This window comes from Apiotrichum porosum, assembly GCF_003942205.1.
Source record: "Apiotrichum porosum strain DSM 27194 chromosome Unknown scaffold_9, whole genome shotgun sequence".
Classification (NCBI taxonomy): Eukaryota; Fungi; Basidiomycota; class Tremellomycetes; order Trichosporonales; family Trichosporonaceae; genus Apiotrichum; species Apiotrichum porosum.
In genome coordinates, this window is record NW_021167116.1 from 155,272 (window position 1) to 171,990 (window position 16,719).

General features: G+C 57.7%; 7 protein-coding genes across 7 annotated transcripts; 3 read left to right on the forward strand and 4 right to left on the reverse strand.

Annotated features, from left to right (window-relative positions):
• Positions 1-2,940: 2,940 nt before the first annotated feature.
• EHS24_009303 (uncharacterized protein) lies at positions 2,941-4,884 on the reverse strand (the record flags this gene model as incomplete). The annotated part of the gene is made up of 10 exons (XM_028624592.1): positions 2,941-3,079; positions 3,123-3,166; positions 3,203-3,514; positions 3,563-3,664; positions 3,801-3,878; positions 3,919-4,005; positions 4,042-4,095; positions 4,135-4,201; positions 4,253-4,759; positions 4,811-4,884. The coding sequence occupies 10 exons, from the start codon at positions 4,882-4,884 to the stop codon at positions 2,941-2,943; spliced, it is 1,464 nt and encodes a 487-aa protein (XP_028474760.1).
• Positions 4,885-5,989: 1,105 nt separating this feature from the next.
• Positions 5,990-7,283, reverse strand: SPO11_3 (endodeoxyribonuclease; the record flags this gene model as incomplete). Its single annotated transcript, XM_028624593.1, has 7 exons — positions 5,990-6,113; positions 6,155-6,198; positions 6,238-6,292; positions 6,332-6,549; positions 6,597-6,668; positions 6,703-6,780; positions 7,029-7,283. 7 exons carry the CDS (start codon positions 7,281-7,283, stop codon positions 5,990-5,992), a joined length of 846 nt encoding a protein of 281 aa, XP_028474761.1.
• Positions 7,284-7,537: 254 nt separating this feature from the next.
• On the forward strand, positions 7,538-8,398 carry EHS24_009305 (uncharacterized protein; the record flags this gene model as incomplete). Its single annotated transcript, XM_028624594.1, has 4 exons — positions 7,538-7,579; positions 7,627-7,978; positions 8,029-8,172; positions 8,250-8,398. The coding sequence occupies 4 exons, from the start codon at positions 7,538-7,540 to the stop codon at positions 8,396-8,398; spliced, it is 687 nt and encodes a 228-aa protein (XP_028474762.1).
• Positions 8,399-9,025: 627 nt separating this feature from the next.
• On the forward strand, positions 9,026-10,137 carry THG1 (tRNA-His guanylyltransferase; the record flags this gene model as incomplete). Its single annotated transcript, XM_028624595.1, has 5 exons — positions 9,026-9,129; positions 9,190-9,321; positions 9,370-9,414; positions 9,454-9,623; positions 9,674-10,137. The coding sequence occupies 5 exons, from the start codon at positions 9,026-9,028 to the stop codon at positions 10,135-10,137; spliced, it is 915 nt and encodes a 304-aa protein (XP_028474763.1).
• Positions 10,138-10,989: 852 nt separating this feature from the next.
• Positions 10,990-12,182, forward strand: OAC1 (Mitochondrial oxaloacetate carrier protein; the record flags this gene model as incomplete). The annotated part of the gene is made up of 4 exons (XM_028624596.1): positions 10,990-11,170; positions 11,291-11,401; positions 11,532-11,713; positions 11,793-12,182. 4 exons carry the CDS (start codon positions 10,990-10,992, stop codon positions 12,180-12,182), a joined length of 864 nt encoding a protein of 287 aa, XP_028474764.1.
• Positions 12,183-12,397: 215 nt separating this feature from the next.
• EHS24_009308 (uncharacterized protein) lies at positions 12,398-13,254 on the reverse strand (the record flags this gene model as incomplete). The annotated part of the gene is made up of 5 exons (XM_028624597.1): positions 12,398-12,562; positions 12,619-12,664; positions 12,719-12,913; positions 12,985-13,066; positions 13,113-13,254. 5 exons carry the CDS (start codon positions 13,252-13,254, stop codon positions 12,398-12,400), a joined length of 630 nt encoding a protein of 209 aa, XP_028474765.1.
• A 754-nt stretch (positions 13,255-14,008) lies between these two features.
• Positions 14,009-16,432, reverse strand: EHS24_009309 (uncharacterized protein; the record flags this gene model as incomplete). The annotated part of the gene is made up of 3 exons (XM_028624598.1): positions 14,009-14,249; positions 14,292-15,355; positions 15,401-16,432. The coding sequence occupies 3 exons, from the start codon at positions 16,430-16,432 to the stop codon at positions 14,009-14,011; spliced, it is 2,337 nt and encodes a 778-aa protein (XP_028474766.1).
• Positions 16,433-16,719: the final 287 nt, after the last annotated feature.

The window sequence follows — 16,719 nt, forward strand, 5'->3', positions numbered from 1 at the left end:
AATGAATGTTGAGAAGAGACAGAACTGGGATGATGGTTGGTTTCCCTATGCCCTCTGTCTCCCCCGCGCGCTCCACGATCCCCCCCGTCCCCCCGTCCGCCGGCCACTCAACGTCTATGCCTGTATCTCTCTGGCGCGCGTGCGTGCGTGCGGTGCGGTGTGTGGGCCCAGCGGCCAGCGGCGCCACGGACTCCGCGATGGGCCGAACAGGCAGCGCGCATTCCGTTGGTCCCACCCACTGTCCCGGGCGGGGGCGATGAGCAAATCTGTACACGTCCAGCCAATCTCGCGAGTCCTCTTCGATCGCGATAACGATGGACGACCTCGCCCACTGCTATTGGACGATAGCACCCGCAGTTCTCGGTTGTGCCACTTCTTCTGGCCCTCACAGGCCCCGGCCGTCCCTTTGGCTGGCCGCTGGTCGTCGCGCGCGCGTGTAATAGCCGTTGGCGGCGGCGGCACGGTGGCGGAAGTCCCTGCCGTCCAACTGGAGCAGCAGAGACAGCATGACAGCAGCAGCGGAGCAGCCGAGAGAGCGTGCCAGAGATCCAGAGGCCAGAGAGAGAGCGTGGGCGGAGAAACCCTCATCATTTCAGCCTCTGTGCATGCCTCGAGGAATTTTGTGTGGCCCGGCCCGCCTTACGTCCCCCCTGTGTGCGGTGGTGGTGGTGCCACAGCCCTGGCTGTGGAGCAAAACAAACCCCCGTGCACTGTCTGTGTGTTATGCTGCTGCATGCATGCACTGCGCCTGTCCCCACGTGCCCTTGCTGGTGGGTGCTCTGTGTTGACCGACTAGAGGCCAGTGTCGATGCATGGAGACTGTATGGGAAAGCGTCCCCCCTGGCCCAGCGGGCCACACAACGGCCAATACACCCCCGCGCTGCCCTTTCGGACACGATGCGGTCATTTCGGACCGAAAATGGGTCATCCGACATCCGCATCCGCCTGCCCGCATTGGTCCGTTCCCAACCGAGAAACCTGGCAAACCTGGCGACGGTGAGCGCTAGTGCAGCAAGGCCAGGACGGCTGCAGGAGAGAGAGAGAGAGCAAGGAAGCAGAGCGAGCGAGATCTGATTAGCTTTCTTGCCGTGCGTGTTGCTGCGTGTTCCGATGCCGTGTCCTGATCTGGAACGATTATGCGTTGCTTGGCACCTCTCGCTTGTCTGCCAAGGCCCCCACAGGCCCTATCGCATGCTTCCCATGCCCCTGTCACCCACCCGCGATAAGCTATCTGCACCCCCACATCGCACACCACCAGGCCATCTCACCAGCCAGCCCAACTCTACAGAGAATGTGCCCCGCATACCACCGAATCCACCAAACGCGTTTCAGCAACGCCTCTTAATTCTCAACGAGATAGTTTCCCCCGGAGTTCTCACGCTATGCGATCGCCGGCCATGTTTTACAGCTTTTACGAACAGTTGGTCGCGTGCGCGTTTGCCAGACCGCCTGACCGTGTAGTCGGGCCCCGGTCAGATACAGCTGGAGCGGCCTTGAGGAAGCACGACGCTCAGTTCACACACATCCTTGGGCTGTCACACATCACCGGCATCCATCCACAGATGGGTGGTTGACACAATCACGGGGCGCGTCTCATTCGCTCACCGTTATCTGTCAACGATGATACGCAGGTGCTCTTGGCACGGCTATGGCGTCTGCCGCAATGGACAATGGAGCGCACTCGTTCATGTCCGACTCGGGTGAAGATGGTCAGGTCCGGGGTGTGACATGGGCACGAGTGAGGCAAAGTGGTGTGACACTACTGGAAACATGAAAGAAGACTCTTCACGTCTGCTTGTACATCCAACATCGCCCACACTGTTTACCCATATCCCATTTCATCTGTAAACAAGCACGCTCACGGCTGTCCAAACACACGACTCACTCATGACCTCGCTCTCGAGGATCGAGCACAATAGACCTGCTCACTTCGGCACGTCCATCGGCTGGTCCCCGTCGATCGCTCTACCTGCCCCAGCCGACGCTGGCTGACGTCCGTGGTCACAGATGCTGACGTACATTCATCATCGGTTCCCATGGGGCTCCCAACACGTCTCCATTCTTGGCTGCCGATGACCCGACATGCAACTGCCATTCATGTGCGGCTATCAGCGATCGCTGACACGATACCCAGAGCACTCGTTCCACTGCCGCCGGCTCCACACCAAGAATGCGCAGCCATCAGCGATCGACCCCGCCTGCCACCCAGCACGCGGTCTGCATCCCCTCCGCGCCTCCTGTACGCGCGCGTATGGTTGGTGCACAGCGTGCACGGGGTTTCCAGCACCGGCGACTGGCTGGACCACGCCACAAAGGTGTCCAGGGCCACTGTGCGCTCTGATCGTCCTAGACGGCCAATGGGTCTACTCGGACACCCCGACCTTATCGGGCCATGGCACCCACGCAGCTCGGCGACACGGAGTTGCCGCCGGCGGGTGAGGCCCGTCCAGCCAATCCGTGACGGCGCCGACGAAATCGGAAGCGGCAAACGATCGCTTGGAAAGAGCACGGGAAATACCTCGGACGGTGCGAGCACGACCCCGTGGGGTGAGTGGGGGGGTGGGTGTCTGCGATGGGATGTGGCGTTCAGTTAGGGTTGCGTTCAAGGAAGAGTCGATGATGGCGTCGACGGTCCTGCAGGTGTCATACGCTATTCGGGTGGTGACAGCTGATGGGGGCCTGCACCGGTTCACGGCCAGGTCTCTGACTTGTGGGGCGAGTGAGAGACTGCCGCTGGGACACATGCAAGGACATCGTACATCGTCCAGGCCTTGTCTGGTGTCCGGCTACGGCAGCGACGACGAAGAGCGTTGTTTTTCAGGAGCGTGGTCACCGTGCCGAGACCAGCATCAGTGCTGTTATGCTCCTAGATCTGTCCCAGCACATGCAGCTTTATCAGAGCGTTCCAATGCGATATCTGCATAGTAGCTGCTGAGGCCTCTAGGAGTACAGGAGTGCCTCGTTGAGTCCCTCGACAATGACGTTTCGCAGGTAGGTGTCGAAACGACGTCCATTGTCAATGTCCAAGGCAACCTCGATGTGGGCGCTGCCGTACCTGAGCATGAGGGCGAGCTCGGGCCTGGGAGAGCATGATCAGAGCTATCCACTCGGTGTAAACTTACAGCCAGTCGCGGCAGAGGTCGGGGCTGGCGAGGAGGTTCTTGGCCTGATGGGTCAGACCAGTTTATAAAGGGGAACGTACCATCGAGCGAGCATTGGGCTTCAGCTCGCGGAACACGTCCGGCCTCACACCGAGCCTGGGTCGGTCAGCTTGATCGCGGTCTCTTAAGCTTGCCCGTGGCACCGGCTTGGACGCAATGCCACCCACTCGACGCGGGTACACCACCTTCCCGTCGCCTTGACGCGGCCCTTGGCGTCTACCATACTTGAGCACAGAAAGGATGGTCACGCCGTAGGGATCTGGGTCCACCAACGCCAAGATACGCGCGCTCGGGAACGAGTCCGAGAGCAAGGCCAGTGCTTGCCTTGTGCACTCGTCCGTCTGTCCCTTGCCCTGCATGGCGTCAGTCGTGTGCCGTCGTTTATCATGAGAAATTCTTACCGTGATCAAGACGCCGTAGCCCAGGTTATCGGGGTTACGCAAGTGGCTCGAGGTGGGACTGTCGTTGGTGCGACCAAACGTGGCCGAGGTGCGGAGCTGCAGCTGGCTGGCGGTGCGGGTCAGAGGAACGGAGCCCAGGTCGTCATCGGTGTGCAAGTTCGCAGAGGATGCCGGAGTCCATGATGGGCTGGAGGAGCGCCTGCGGTCAATGCCGAGTCAACTTCACACATTCACTCACCTCCTTCTCAGCAAAGACAATACAGTCAACCTTGCCAACGAACCTGGCCACCTCGTCGGCGAACGGCGTGATCATCTCCTGGGATATGAGAAATGCTTGTACTTGTTCTCTAGCTCACCCGACGCTGAAAGAACGGCAGCGTAGTGCCGTCCGTCAACACGGCTTGGAGGTCGGTCGCGGCCATGATGCCCTTCCCTGAGGGGCGCTACAGGGGTCAATGGTGTAACAAGACCTCACTTACCAGTCTGAATGCCCACAGTGGCAGGCCTGCACCAGAAGCCAGCGACTCAAGCCACTACGTCGGTCAGTTGTGAAGGATCTCGGCGCGACTCACGTCTTGGACCACCTGCTCTCGGATGCCCGTCATGTCCGTCTTGCCGTCGAGCCAATACCACACACCGCTGCAACACGTTTGTCAGTCCCTGCGCATCTTAACCAGGTTCGCCGCTTACTGGGGAGTGGCCATCGTGTTGCCCTCAAAGAGGGCCAACAGGCGGTCGACCATGAGCGACACGAGCTCTGTTTGTGTCAACTTCTGCGCAAAAGGAAGGAACCAACCGGACTCTTGGAGGAGAATACCGCGAGAGTTGCTGACAGTTAGCCCAAAGTCAACGTTCAATGCCTCACCCAGTGAAGAGGTTAAGAAAGCCGCAGAATACGACGGCCAGGAAACCATCGCGCTGAGCGTCGATAGCATGGCGCGCGCGTTGCAGGTGGGCAAGCGCGGCCGCGTACTTGGCGGCAGGATCGGTGCCGGCGCCATCTCCTCCCTCTCCTCCCTCTCCTCCCTCCCTCCCTCTCCTCCCTCTCCTCCATCTCCTCCATCTCCTCCCTCTCCTCCATCTCCTCCATCTCCTCCATATCCTGCATCCACGGCCTCCCCAGCTGCTTCCATGTTACCGCTGACAGGCTCTGGGAAGAGTTTGATCTGGGGGGCCTCAAAGGTGGATGCGAAGGGCCTGAACGGGTCAGCGGGGTTCAGAGGGGGGGACTCCGATAATAGGGCTTACTGCTCCATCCAGAACGCATAGTCGGCCTGTGCTTCCGCGGCTGAGCGGGACAGGACTGTGGGAAAGAGCGGCATGTTGTGGAGAAGGTAGGAGATGCGAAAGAGTAAAGTGTAAGGTGGATGAAGGCGACAAAAGGACATCGGTGACCAGTGATCAGCCTAGCTGCCAATTAGCCTCACTCTACCGGTGGCGGTGGAACTGGTCTTGCCACGTCACGCCTCAAAGGTCGTCTGCGCGTTGTTTTGTTTGCCTCGTACGCTCTTATCAATGCAGCCGCGTCTATTCACAAAAATCAGACCCAACAAGCATAATGGGCCCGGCTGTGCTTGCCAACACATAGTCAAATGTGACTGCGTAAATTGCAAGAATCCCCTTACCGCCGTTCGTGGCGGCTGACGGCGCACCGCTCACAGATTGTGACCAACACACTACCAAGCGCTCAAAGTCACAGTACTTCGCAGTGGTGACAGTTTTGATTAGCGTGTTTTCTCTGCCAGGAGCTGGGATTGGGGATGTGCACCGGATCCCCCATCCCTCTGCGCGGTGTGTTGTAAAAATTATTTTGTCAGTGTTCTCAAAACAATCTTTAAATTAAATCGTTCTGTCGGCCATTGAAGGGGGACGTTATCTCAAACTGAGTGAAAGCTCTGCCACCAACTAACGTTCGTGTGTGTAGCGATTGCGTTGGAGACGATCTTTTCCAAACCTTTTGCTGCCGATTGGGAATGCATCGACAGAATAACTGCAAGACCCCAGCTGCCCCACGGACTCCCCTTGCCTGTAATTGTGGCAGTAGCGGATTGGGCATGAGAGGGAAGCTTGGATGAGAACCACCGTTCAATACATAAAAGGACGTCCTACGACGTACGTACTGCCCCAACTGAGTACCGCCCCCTCCCTCTGTCGCCTCATGTTGCTCGTGTATGTGCCCTCCGCGAATATCCACTCTGAGTCTCTGTGTGGGGAGCATGATCAGAATCATCTCTTGTAAGGATTTGGCACAACTCACCCTTGCTTGTCTCGCCGTCCCGGAACGGAGCACGCCACACTCCTGGCACACTTGTGAGTCTCTCTACAGGCGGATCAGATCAAGCACTCACTTGTAGGTGTTGCGTGAATCTGCTCAGGTCAACTTCAGCCCGAACGAGTGTACTCACGTCTAATACTCACGGCAGCAGCCTACAAGTTGCGCGCCTCCCTGATCTTGCCCCGGACGTAGTCGATAAAGCGGCGATCATCGCCTGTTGAGTACGCCGCCTCAATGCAGGCGCCCCCCATAACCCTCATTAGGGCCAGCTCCGGCCTGAAACCAAGATCAGTACCATCACTCAGTATAATACTCACAGTAACTCCACATCCGTGTCAGGATTGAGGAGCATGTTTTGCACCTGACGGGTTAGCCCTGTTGATAAACTGGGGGGGCGTACGATGGCAATGCCCGTGGGCGAGAGGGGGGCGAAGAGCTCGGGGCTGATACGCTGGCTGGTACCATCAGATTCCATGTCCGTCTCTCAAACCCACTGGAGGCATTCGGAGTGCTTGATGCCGATCCAACGGAGGCGCGGACACCACAGCAGGACTGGACCTTGGCGGCTCTTCCGGCTGCCGTGTTTGCACACCGTGAGGATGGTAAGCCCCCACGGGTCGGCGTCAAACAAGCCCAGCACCGCGGCCGACGGAAAGTCTAGCGCAAGGCGACAGAACAGCTCTTTGGTGGTGTGGTCGGGCTGGCCGCGGCCCTACATGGCGTCAGTACCGTACAGCTATCATCATCGCAAGTTCTTACAGTGATAATGGCGCCCTGGCCGAGATCCGGGTCGGCCAGAATACCAGAGGACACCAAACGACGAAGGACCGCCTGTTGTCAGTGCGGACTTTACACGTTCACTCACGTCTTTCTCCGCCACAAGGATGTAGTCGACCTCACCCTCAAAGCCGGCGGCGTGATCGCGGTATGCAACGAAGATATCCTGTGGTGGTGAGACGTGCTTTTCTTCGTCCGCTTTTTCTGGCTTGGTCGGGACTGACTCTCTATGTAGAGCCATCGGCGTACACAACGCGCAAGTTTGTTGCCGCGAAAGCTCCTTCCAGAGCTGGCCGCTACGGGGTCAATGATAAATTTCAAGATGCTCACTTACAATGCGAAGCCCAGGGCGGGAGTTGGGCGCGTCCAAGCCGGGATTCAATAATATAAACCGGTGGCATGGGTTCAACGTACGGTTGTCACCGGATCCTTGGAGATGTACTTGCGCAGGATATACCAAATGTCGCTGGGGAACGTTTGTAAGTCGCTGCACAGGTGGATCAGGTCGACCACATACTGGGGCGTTGCAAACGTTTTGCCGATGAAGAGTGCCAACAGCTGCGAGGCGATAACGGAAAGGTTGCCAGGAAGGTGTGGCGGGTGTTTGAGGTCAATCACCGAAGTGGTAGTGGAAGCCGTGGTGGCCACTGTGAGCGGTGGTGAGCACATTGCGTCAAGGTGAAATGGCTATGGGAAAAATGGAGAGAGGTGAGGGTTGCAGCACAAGGATGTATGGAACCAGTGGATCAGTCTGTTGTGGGTCCGGGATCATTTGCAAAAAGAAAAGACAGGCGCGCGCGGCCTGGGTGGCAAACACACCCATATATACCAGAGGGGGTTGACGTCAACTCGACACCGTCACCCAACATTCACCGTGACTTCACAACATCACCCTCAACAAACCATCCTCCTCTTCATCCATCATGCCCCAGCCCAACATGCCTGGGAGCAATGAGGTTAATGAGGTATGTGCCGTACAACGAGTTGCACAAGTCTGTAACTGAACTTGTAGCACGCCACCGTGCCCTCGTCTGTCCCCATTGCGCCGTCCGCGTCCGTCCGCTCTAGGTCGCCAAGCGCCTCGACCCACGCCGAGCCTGCCAGCATCAGCTCCGTCCCCGGGACTGACGTTGAGGGTGCCTCCCCCTTCCTGCCCGCTGCGCCGTCGACGCCTGTCCGCTCGTGCGATATAGCATGGGGCGACATGACTGCGCCATCGCCGACCATTATGCGCATGCTCATGCCCGGTTCGCCTCGGTCTGCCCCACGCCCCGCAGCCATTCCACCACCTGGCAGGCGCCAGTATGTCATTGCGGCGCCAGCATCGCCGCCCGGAGTTCCCTGGAGGCCCGAGTTGGATGCCTGTCAGTACTGAGCAGCGTTAAGCCCTTCGGGCTGGCTACTGACAGCTCAGCGGCCCTGGTCAGGTTCATTTCCGACTGGGCGGCCGGTGTCCCGGCGACCGAAACGCGCAACTTCTTCGTCCCTCCATCCCCGGCACTTGACGAGGACCCATCTCTCAGCACCGCGGACCCTGCCGCAATGGCTCGCATCAGCGGTGAGTAGCATGAAGCAACGTAAGCTGACTTTCAGCCTTGGAGCGTGAGAATGCGCGCTTGAACAACGCCGTCAAAGCCCAGGCGGAAACCATCAAGGCCCAAGAGAAAACTATCGACAACTTGCACGACACCGTCGACTGGCTGACACGTTCGGGCGTGTATGTGGAGAGCGCAGAGTCCTCGCGCAAGACCCCGACGGGTGAGGAGGAGGCTGAAGAAGCCTGAAGAACTCACGGCGACAACGTCAACAGTCGCTGCAACATACCCCAACTCGGACCGTCAAAGTCGATACCCCGAACGCGTGTTGCTGTTTCAGCTTTGGTGGACTCGCACCACAATTGGACCCTTCTTTTTCTCTTTAGTTTTTAGTTTTGTTTTGTACAAGCCAGAGATCTCATGTCTGTCGGTCGTGTGCCTCCTCCTGGTCTTCAATAAACCTGGGACTTTGATGTGACTACATTATATGCTAGTTCTCACCGTTATCACGATGCCGTTCCTGCGTGAAGATTCAAAGCCTCTTGGGATGGTGAGAAGGGCTTCTTTTGGCCACTTTTAATCTAGCTTGCGACACTGTCTCCCCAGTCTGCACAACGGCGAGGCTGGTGGTGGGCATGGTGGCGGGCATGGTGCCCTTGGTGGGGTGAGTAGGGAGAGAGTGACATGCGCATGGCAGGTCGGATTCGAGACGGTCTCTGTTCATCATCTCGCCCTTGCACAGCCGGGTTGGACATTTCTTAATTCGGCCACCGCTAACGGAACTGCCCGATCATCGACTGTGCAGCTTCCAGTGGTCCTCATACCGCATCTCACAATTTCTACATACACCTCGCTTCAGCATTCTGTGTTCTCACAATGGCCAAGTCACGCTTCGAATACGTCAAAAACTATGAGCTCCCAGACCCTCTCATGCCAAACGCCCACATCGTCGTCCGCGTAGACGGCCGCGGCTTCCACAAGTATGTCCTCTCGTTCCCGACGCGCGCGTGCGCCAAAACTGTTACTGACGTTTCTAAAAGGTTTTCGGACGCTCACAACTTTGAAAAGCCAAACGATGTGCGCGCGTTGGACCTTATGAACCGCGCCGCCAAAGCTGTGATGGAGGAGTTTGGCGATGTGGTCCTGGCATTCGGCGAGAGTGACGAGTTCAGGTACGTGACATGTTGGGTGGCAAACGAGTGGACGGGTGCTAATGGCAGCTTCCTCATGAGGAGACAAACAAACGTCTATGGGCGTAGGAGAAGGTGGGTACCCGGTGACAGTCACGAGGCTAACCTCCTTAGCAAACTCAACTCGGCCATCTGCTCCATCTTCACCTCGGCATATGTGTTCTACTGGCCAAAGTACTTCCCCAACAATGAGCTGCTGTACCCGCCAACATTTGACTCGCGTGTCGTGCTGTACCCGACCGACAAGGAGATTCGGGACTACTTCTCTTGGCGCCAGGCAGACAGTGAGTGTCGGGTGGTCGTCGTTGTGCTCGGGTCTTGTCTGACAATGCAGCCCACATCAACAACTTGTACAACACCTGCTTCTGGGCACTCATCCACGACGGCTTGACAGCACGAGAGGCGAACAAGGAGCTGCAGGGAACAGACTCGAAGCAGAAGAACGAGATGCTGTTCACCCGCTTCAAGACAAATTACAACAACCTCCCAGCCTACTTCCGCAAGGGCAGCACTCTTGCACGAGTCGACCCCAACCCCATGCCTGTGACCCTAGAGCCAGACGTCTCGGACGACGTGGCGGCCGACTCGGCCACGAGCGGCGTGCAGACCCCTGTCACGACTGACGCTGACGAGGATGACGCCAGTGCCCAGCCTCGGGGGGCAGGAGGCAGTGCCATGCCCGCCAAGCGTCTGGCCAAGAGGAAGCCCTACGAGGGGACCACAGGCGAGATTGTCACCATGCACGAGGACATCATCCGCAACCCATTCTGGCGCGCGAGGCCATGGCTGTTGGCGTAAACTGGCGCAACGCGTGTCGATGAGCACCGTCGCGTCGATACGGCCGGAACCTGGTTGTGGGTGCCTTGCCGTGCTTGATTGCCGGACGTGAGTCGGGTGTCTCATTTTTGTGTTTCTTTGGGCGCTGCGTATCACATGGAGAGACATTTTCCCTCTGTGCACGCACATTGTCCTGTACAGTAGCTGTTCACCCACCATGCATCATGCAACATGCCATATCCCTCTCGTATGCTGGCCTCCACCCCCCGGCGCAGCCCACTCGTCCGTCGCGTTTAGCCGACGAAATGTGGGGTAGAAATGGTTCCGCCGTTGGCCGACAGTGATCGACTCCCTGCGTGAGCCGCGGCCCCCGGTGGCCACGGCGAGGACCCGAAAGTTGGATATCATTTGGGCAGTCACTGCCCATTACTCTGTTGCTCTTTTTCTCTCTCTCTCTCTCTCAGTCGCTCTTTCGTCTCCACTCTCGACATGTCCGCCGGAAGCGCCCCTCCACCAGTTCTGGCGCCAGCAGCCGCTGCTGCGGCCGCCCAGCCCAGGATCCCCCTCACCCTCCCCGAAAGCTTCGCCATTGGCGGTCTGGCGGGATGCGCGGCCGTGTCTGTCAGTGCGTACGCGTAAGCAACTGCAGTGATGTGCTTGCTGTGGGGATGTCCGACCAGGGCTGCAGCGCAAAGCAGAGGCGCGAGCCTTATGTAGCTCTAGCCTGTCGAGTGCCCTTGGCACTACCCCAAGCCACACACATCGCGCGAGGATGTTAGCACCTCGTCGCGAAAACAAAAAAAGAACACCCCCACCTTCTAGGAACCGGCGCTGACCACGCATCTCCACTTCACAGCCAATGTCGCTGAGACGATGAAGACGCGTCTGCAGCTGCAGGGCGAGCTGGTCAAGGCGGACGCCAACGTCAAGCGGGTGTACAACAATGTGTTTGACGTGTTCCGCAAGACATGGAAAAACGAGGGTATCCGCGGTCTCCAGCGTGGTCTCTTCCCGGCATACATTTACCAGACTCTGCTGAACGGAAGCCGTCTTGGTGAGTTCGGACGAGGGGGAGGTCGAGGGAAGATGTTGCGTGATCAGGAGCAGAAAGTTGTCTTGCGCCATCGGTGGCGACATGGAGAAACGCAGAAACGGGTGTGACTAACGCGCGCAGGCTTCTACGAGCCCGTTCGCCACAGCGTCAACAAGCTGGCTGGATACAAGCCCGAGGAGAGTGTGTTCTGGACTGCGATCTTCGCCGGTTCGGCGACTGGATGCATTGGCGGTGAGTGGACGATTCAGCCATTCACAAGTGGCACAAAGCACGAATGGTGGTTGGCACCCAGGCATCGGCTGTGTCTGCTGGTACCACCACTGCTCGCTTGCGTCATTACGGCTGCTAATACCCCCACCAGCGACCCTCGGCTCGCCCATGTTCCTCATCAAGGCCCGTATGCAGGCGTACTCGCCTGTTCTCCCTGTCGGCGCACAGCATTACTACAAGAACAGCTGGGACGCTCTGAGCACCATTGTGCGCTCGGACGGTGTGACCGGTCTGTGGCGTGGTGTTAGCGCAGCTATCCTGCGTACTGTCTGTGTGAGTAACTCCCGAAGACAGGTTGCTGGGGAGCTCAATACAGCTCTCACAATGTCCATGTTCTGACTCTCTTTCCCAGGGTTCGGCTGTCCAGCTGCCTTCGTACAACTACTGCAAGGACCTCTTGATCCAGTACCAGATCTTCGACCCCTCATCGTTCTGGATGTACCTCACGTCAGCCTCTGTTTCGGGTGTGTTCGTCTGCGCTGCCATGCAGCCTGCCGACACGGTCCTTACCCGCATGTACAACCAGCACACCATCACGGACCCCGTCACCGGCAAGGTCCGTGGAGCGCTGTACACCAACCCCTTTGACTGTCTTTGGAAGACAGCAAAGGCCGAGGGCATCAAGGGTTGGTACAAGGGTACCACCGCCCATTTCCTGCGAATCGCCCCTCACACAGTCATTACGCTTGTGGCCAACGAGCTTATCGGCAAGGAGTACAAGAAATACACTGGTCGCGGATAGAGCCCGGGACATTGTTCTCGCTGGCGATGGTTGGTGGTTGTTTGGGAAGAAGGAAGAGCAGAGAGAAAGAGGCACAACGAGCCTCAGGATACCCCCCTCACTTGGGTGCTTCTTGTAATCGTTTCTATAGAGCCAAGACATGCATGTGCATCAATCAGCTGCGAGTTACATCTAGATTAGAATTAGGAGGGGCTCTAGGTTCGCCGTGTACTGTACTACGCCTTGAAAGGCGGGGGTGTTGTCTGGGTCTCCTCCAAGGCCTTGGGAGTCACCTCGGGGTCGTCTGTCGGCTCATACCAGGCAAGCCCCACGAGCGTCATCTTGATGGGCGCGCGCAGGCGCGCGTAACGGACGAACCGCAACGTGAGAATGGCTCCGACCTGTCCTCTGTCAGTTGGGACACGACACACGGCCACACGGGGATCCCGCCACTCACCACAACCACAAACAACCAAGAAAACGCCATACCGGCGATGGTCAGGCTTGCGACATCGTTAGCATGGGGTCCTCCTCATGTGTCCTCGCTGTTAACTCACTCGCAGATGGTGAACCTTGCGGACCCTTGCAAAGACGAATAGCTGCCACCCAGCCCACACTTTGGGTAGTGGTGGATTGTCCAGGCATAGTAGCTCGCGAATCCGATACCAATTACCAGGGCCGGGATGAGCCAGAACAGATCTGAGAGGAGGGACGTGAACCACGATCGTGGCTTGGCAAAGGTGACCACAAGGCTGGGATGTTAGTGACTGTGTCCTGTGCTGTGCTGTCCTCTGCCCTCATACTCCTCCACAGTCTTGCTCACCTGGCGGTAAAGTAGATGAGGGCAACGCCGGTCAGAATAATCTCGAGCATCATTGGCAGCACCTGCATCCAGTAGTAGACGTCTTTTTCGGTCAGTGTCGACTCCCCTCCACCACCTATGCGACTTACCCCACTGTATAGCACTACACATTCCACCCAAAGTCAGGCTGAACGTGAGGGCGGAGACGAGGATACCACTGGCATCCTCGGTGGCGCGGGTCACTTTGTGTTTGCGTAGCACGAGTGGCGATATTGGGGAGCTGTAAGACATGGCGCGAGAGGTTGTGGTCGGTGTGGTCAAGGACGACAGGGATATGGGCAGTTATATACACGGCGACATGTTGGCCGGGCAAGTCGAGGACAACCTTCCTCTGATCCTTCTGAATCGCCTTGACGTCTCAGCGGCACAGCTGATCAGCTGAACGCCAAGACATTCCGCTCCACTCCGATATCGATAACCCGTCCGCCCCGTCCCTGGCGGTGCTGACGTCTGCCTTGACAAACACTTTAGCGTAACAGATGCGGTGCATATGTGTGCATAAACGTCAGCGCTTCGGGTGGCCCCGAGAACGACAGGTAAGGCGCGAGACCGATGCGGCAGGGACAAACAACTCGCACCGCCGCCCAGCAGACGCCAAGGAAGCACGAGCTGTCCCCACCCGGTGTGCCTGCCGCATGGTGAGCGCCATCGGCGCTTGTCCGACAGTGGGTCAATGATGCCACATGTTCCGTTAGCTCTGCGATATGCGACCTTTGTCTGTTCTCCCATGGTATGGGTTGGGTTCCGTGGTCACCAAATCACTGGTGAAAAGACAGTCTGGCATCCACCATACAACGTGCAGCCACTTCCGCCATGACAACAGGTTTGCTCCTCCTCAGACAACTCAATCTCTCTTCCTGCACTGCTACCTCATGGAACGACGAGTCGGTTGCTCGCCGAGTGAGCGGCAATTGCGGTCTGCGGTAGCTAATCCCAGTGCCTTCTACACCTCATGACGCATGTGTTGTAGTGGCGTGTTCTTCAGCTAGGCGGTAACGACCTCCGTTTGACGGCCAGCCATAGCGTCGGTCTCAGCGTTGGCAAGCATGGTCTCAACCTTGTCACTTTCTGCCTGAAGGTACGGGGAACCGCCAACGAGGCCCTGCGACGCCTCGAAGTCGATGATGCTCACTCGGCCGTTTCGGACTAGGATATGGCGTGGGGCGACATCACCGTGGAGGACTCCCACATGCCGGAGCGCTTTGTATGCTGCCCGGACGTCGTTTCTGTCCGTCAATTGGGTTACAGCACAATGTACTCACGCATACGGTGCAAGCTGAGGTGCCGGCCCGGAAAAGTCTCCTCCTAGCGGTGCTCCAGCGTCACCCAACAGGGCTACAGCGAGCATGGGCGTTGACGTCTCACAGGACGTTGATGATGCGAACAGACCATAAAATCTGGGGACGACGCGGCCTTGAAGCGGTTCCAGGTTCCAGGTGTACATCCTACACTCTGTCCATACTTGCCGCATTATAGCTTTGGCGGTGTCGTAGCAGTCAGGGTGGAACCACAATGGAGAGCTGTCGGACATGTCCACGACCTTGGCGACAAGGGGTATATTGTCAACCTGGGTGCGGAAACCCAATCCCGTGCGCCCACCCGATAGCTCTTCGCCGAGCAAGATGTGTAGGTGGGATGCTCCCAGCGGATGGTTCCCTTGGAGGATGCACTCCAGTGGTGTCGTGAGAGATTCGAGCGCCGGGATAAGGTGAGCTCGTTTCAGGTCGGAATTGAGAGTCATCGTCAAAGTTGAAGCGAAAGAGTTGTCGTGAATGGCATCTTCTGCGGCCTCGATGCTGTCACCGTTGCTGACAAGGCTAACGTCTCTTGCATCATCGAGATTGTCGGTTGCCTCGTTGGATGCGTTGCCAGTCGAGCCAGCCGCTCCAGCCCCACCAGAGGAATTGCCAGTGCTGTTCTTTTTGGCTACCCTTCCCTGTCCTCCATTCCCACCGCGAGCAGTACGTGATCGCCCTCCTGCTGAGTTGTTACTGCTCCTTGAAACCAGCTTATGGGACGAGTTGCTTGGCGTCGACGAATCGGTGTAGAACCAATCGCTGCCATCATACCTCCAAATTGGATCGACCGGCTCCAGACATTCTGCTGCCCAGATCTTGCTCATGCAGCTCTTGGCCTGGTAGAGACGGGTTGAAAGAAGTTGAAGCGAGAGAAGTAGCTCGAGTGGCGATTCAACCATCATGGGGTCCAGGCGCTGCAAGGGGTCTCGGTGGAACAAACGTGAGACATGCACTTGGCGGTCCTCGCCCAGACGGATGAGCAGGTAAGCGTCCCAGTTGGACAGGATGAGTCGGGGACATTGGTTGAGGATAAGCTGTTGGAATACCTGCTGTCAACGACGCCCAGCGTATAAACTTACCTGAGCCAGGACTTTTTGAACGGTCAAGGAGATGTCCTGCCCACCAAACCAGGAGACGTCCACCGAGAGATCCTTGACGTTCAGTCGATCACCAGCAACCCCCTCGGCAGTGAACGTCACTGCCCCGTGTCGGAGAGCTTGTATGAGAGCCCCAAGGTCTTCGGTAGGCAGAGCGTTGGGTAGTTTTGAGTTGAAGAGGCAGTAAACTTCACCAGCAATAACAAGCGACAAGTCGCTCCAGCCGCCAGAGAGGCCGTTAATTTCTAGCCGATGTTGTTCGGCCTCTTTCGGCATCACAATAGGTAAAACGTCCTCGATTTCAAAGTCGTTGACATCAGTGTCATTCGCAATTGGGAGCGAGGATGATCTCTGGAGGTTGGCGGCTGGCGCGGCAACCCGTTGTCGCTTGGTTGCAGGTTGATCTGGTGGGTCGTCTGTGGTAGGTCGGGGTACTGGTGGAACAGCGGGCTGAGCAGCATCTTGACGACCGACAACAGTGAGTTTGCCCCCATGGGACATCGCAAGGAGCAACGTCGCAGCGCTGGCCAGGCGTGTGGCTCGCGCTGGCGTGTGGTTGTGGGCCAGCTCCCATTGAAGTATAGGCTGGGCGACATGAGGGTTGAGCGTGCCGGCCCTGTAGGCTTCGGACCTGTGAATATAAAGAGAGGCTGTTGTGAGGCTGTTGCGAATGACAGGCGGGAGGTCGTCGGCTTCAGAATCGATGATGTGCATCGCCAGGGTCGTGTTCGTCGCGATCCGCACAGCTTCTAGCACTTGTGTCGCCGCGGGAGACTTGCCTTGGTCGAATACAGTGTCAAGGGTAGACAAAAGAGAGGAGGGCGCGTCGGGATTCAAAACGAAACGGACCGTGGAAGCGACATGGGCTGCGGACTGTGTGTGGGCGGATGCACTGGCATGTCGGTTGTTCATGTAGATCGTTGACCAGCACGACAGAGTTATGTCCCGCGTACCAGAGTGCACACTTCGCTGGTTAACCCGATCAAAGGTGTAGCCGCGGACATAGTCCTGCATGTTGGCTGTCGAGGTTTCTGGCAGTGGGAACGTTCGAGACCTACGCCGGTGGGGACGGATGTTGGGAGGGAGGTGGGTCTCGTCTGGTCGAGATCAACAAGGGTGGCAAACGGATGATGTCACTGAAATTATCACGCCCCTCCCCCCTCATTTAGTAAAGTGTCACGTGACCATTTACCTCTCTAAGCTTAATCCGCCGCATTAGGCTTTTGTGCACGTCGTTTCACACCGCCTCTCTTGGCTCCCATGCCTTGTTTGTCTTGGCAACGCATCATGGCGTCCTCAAC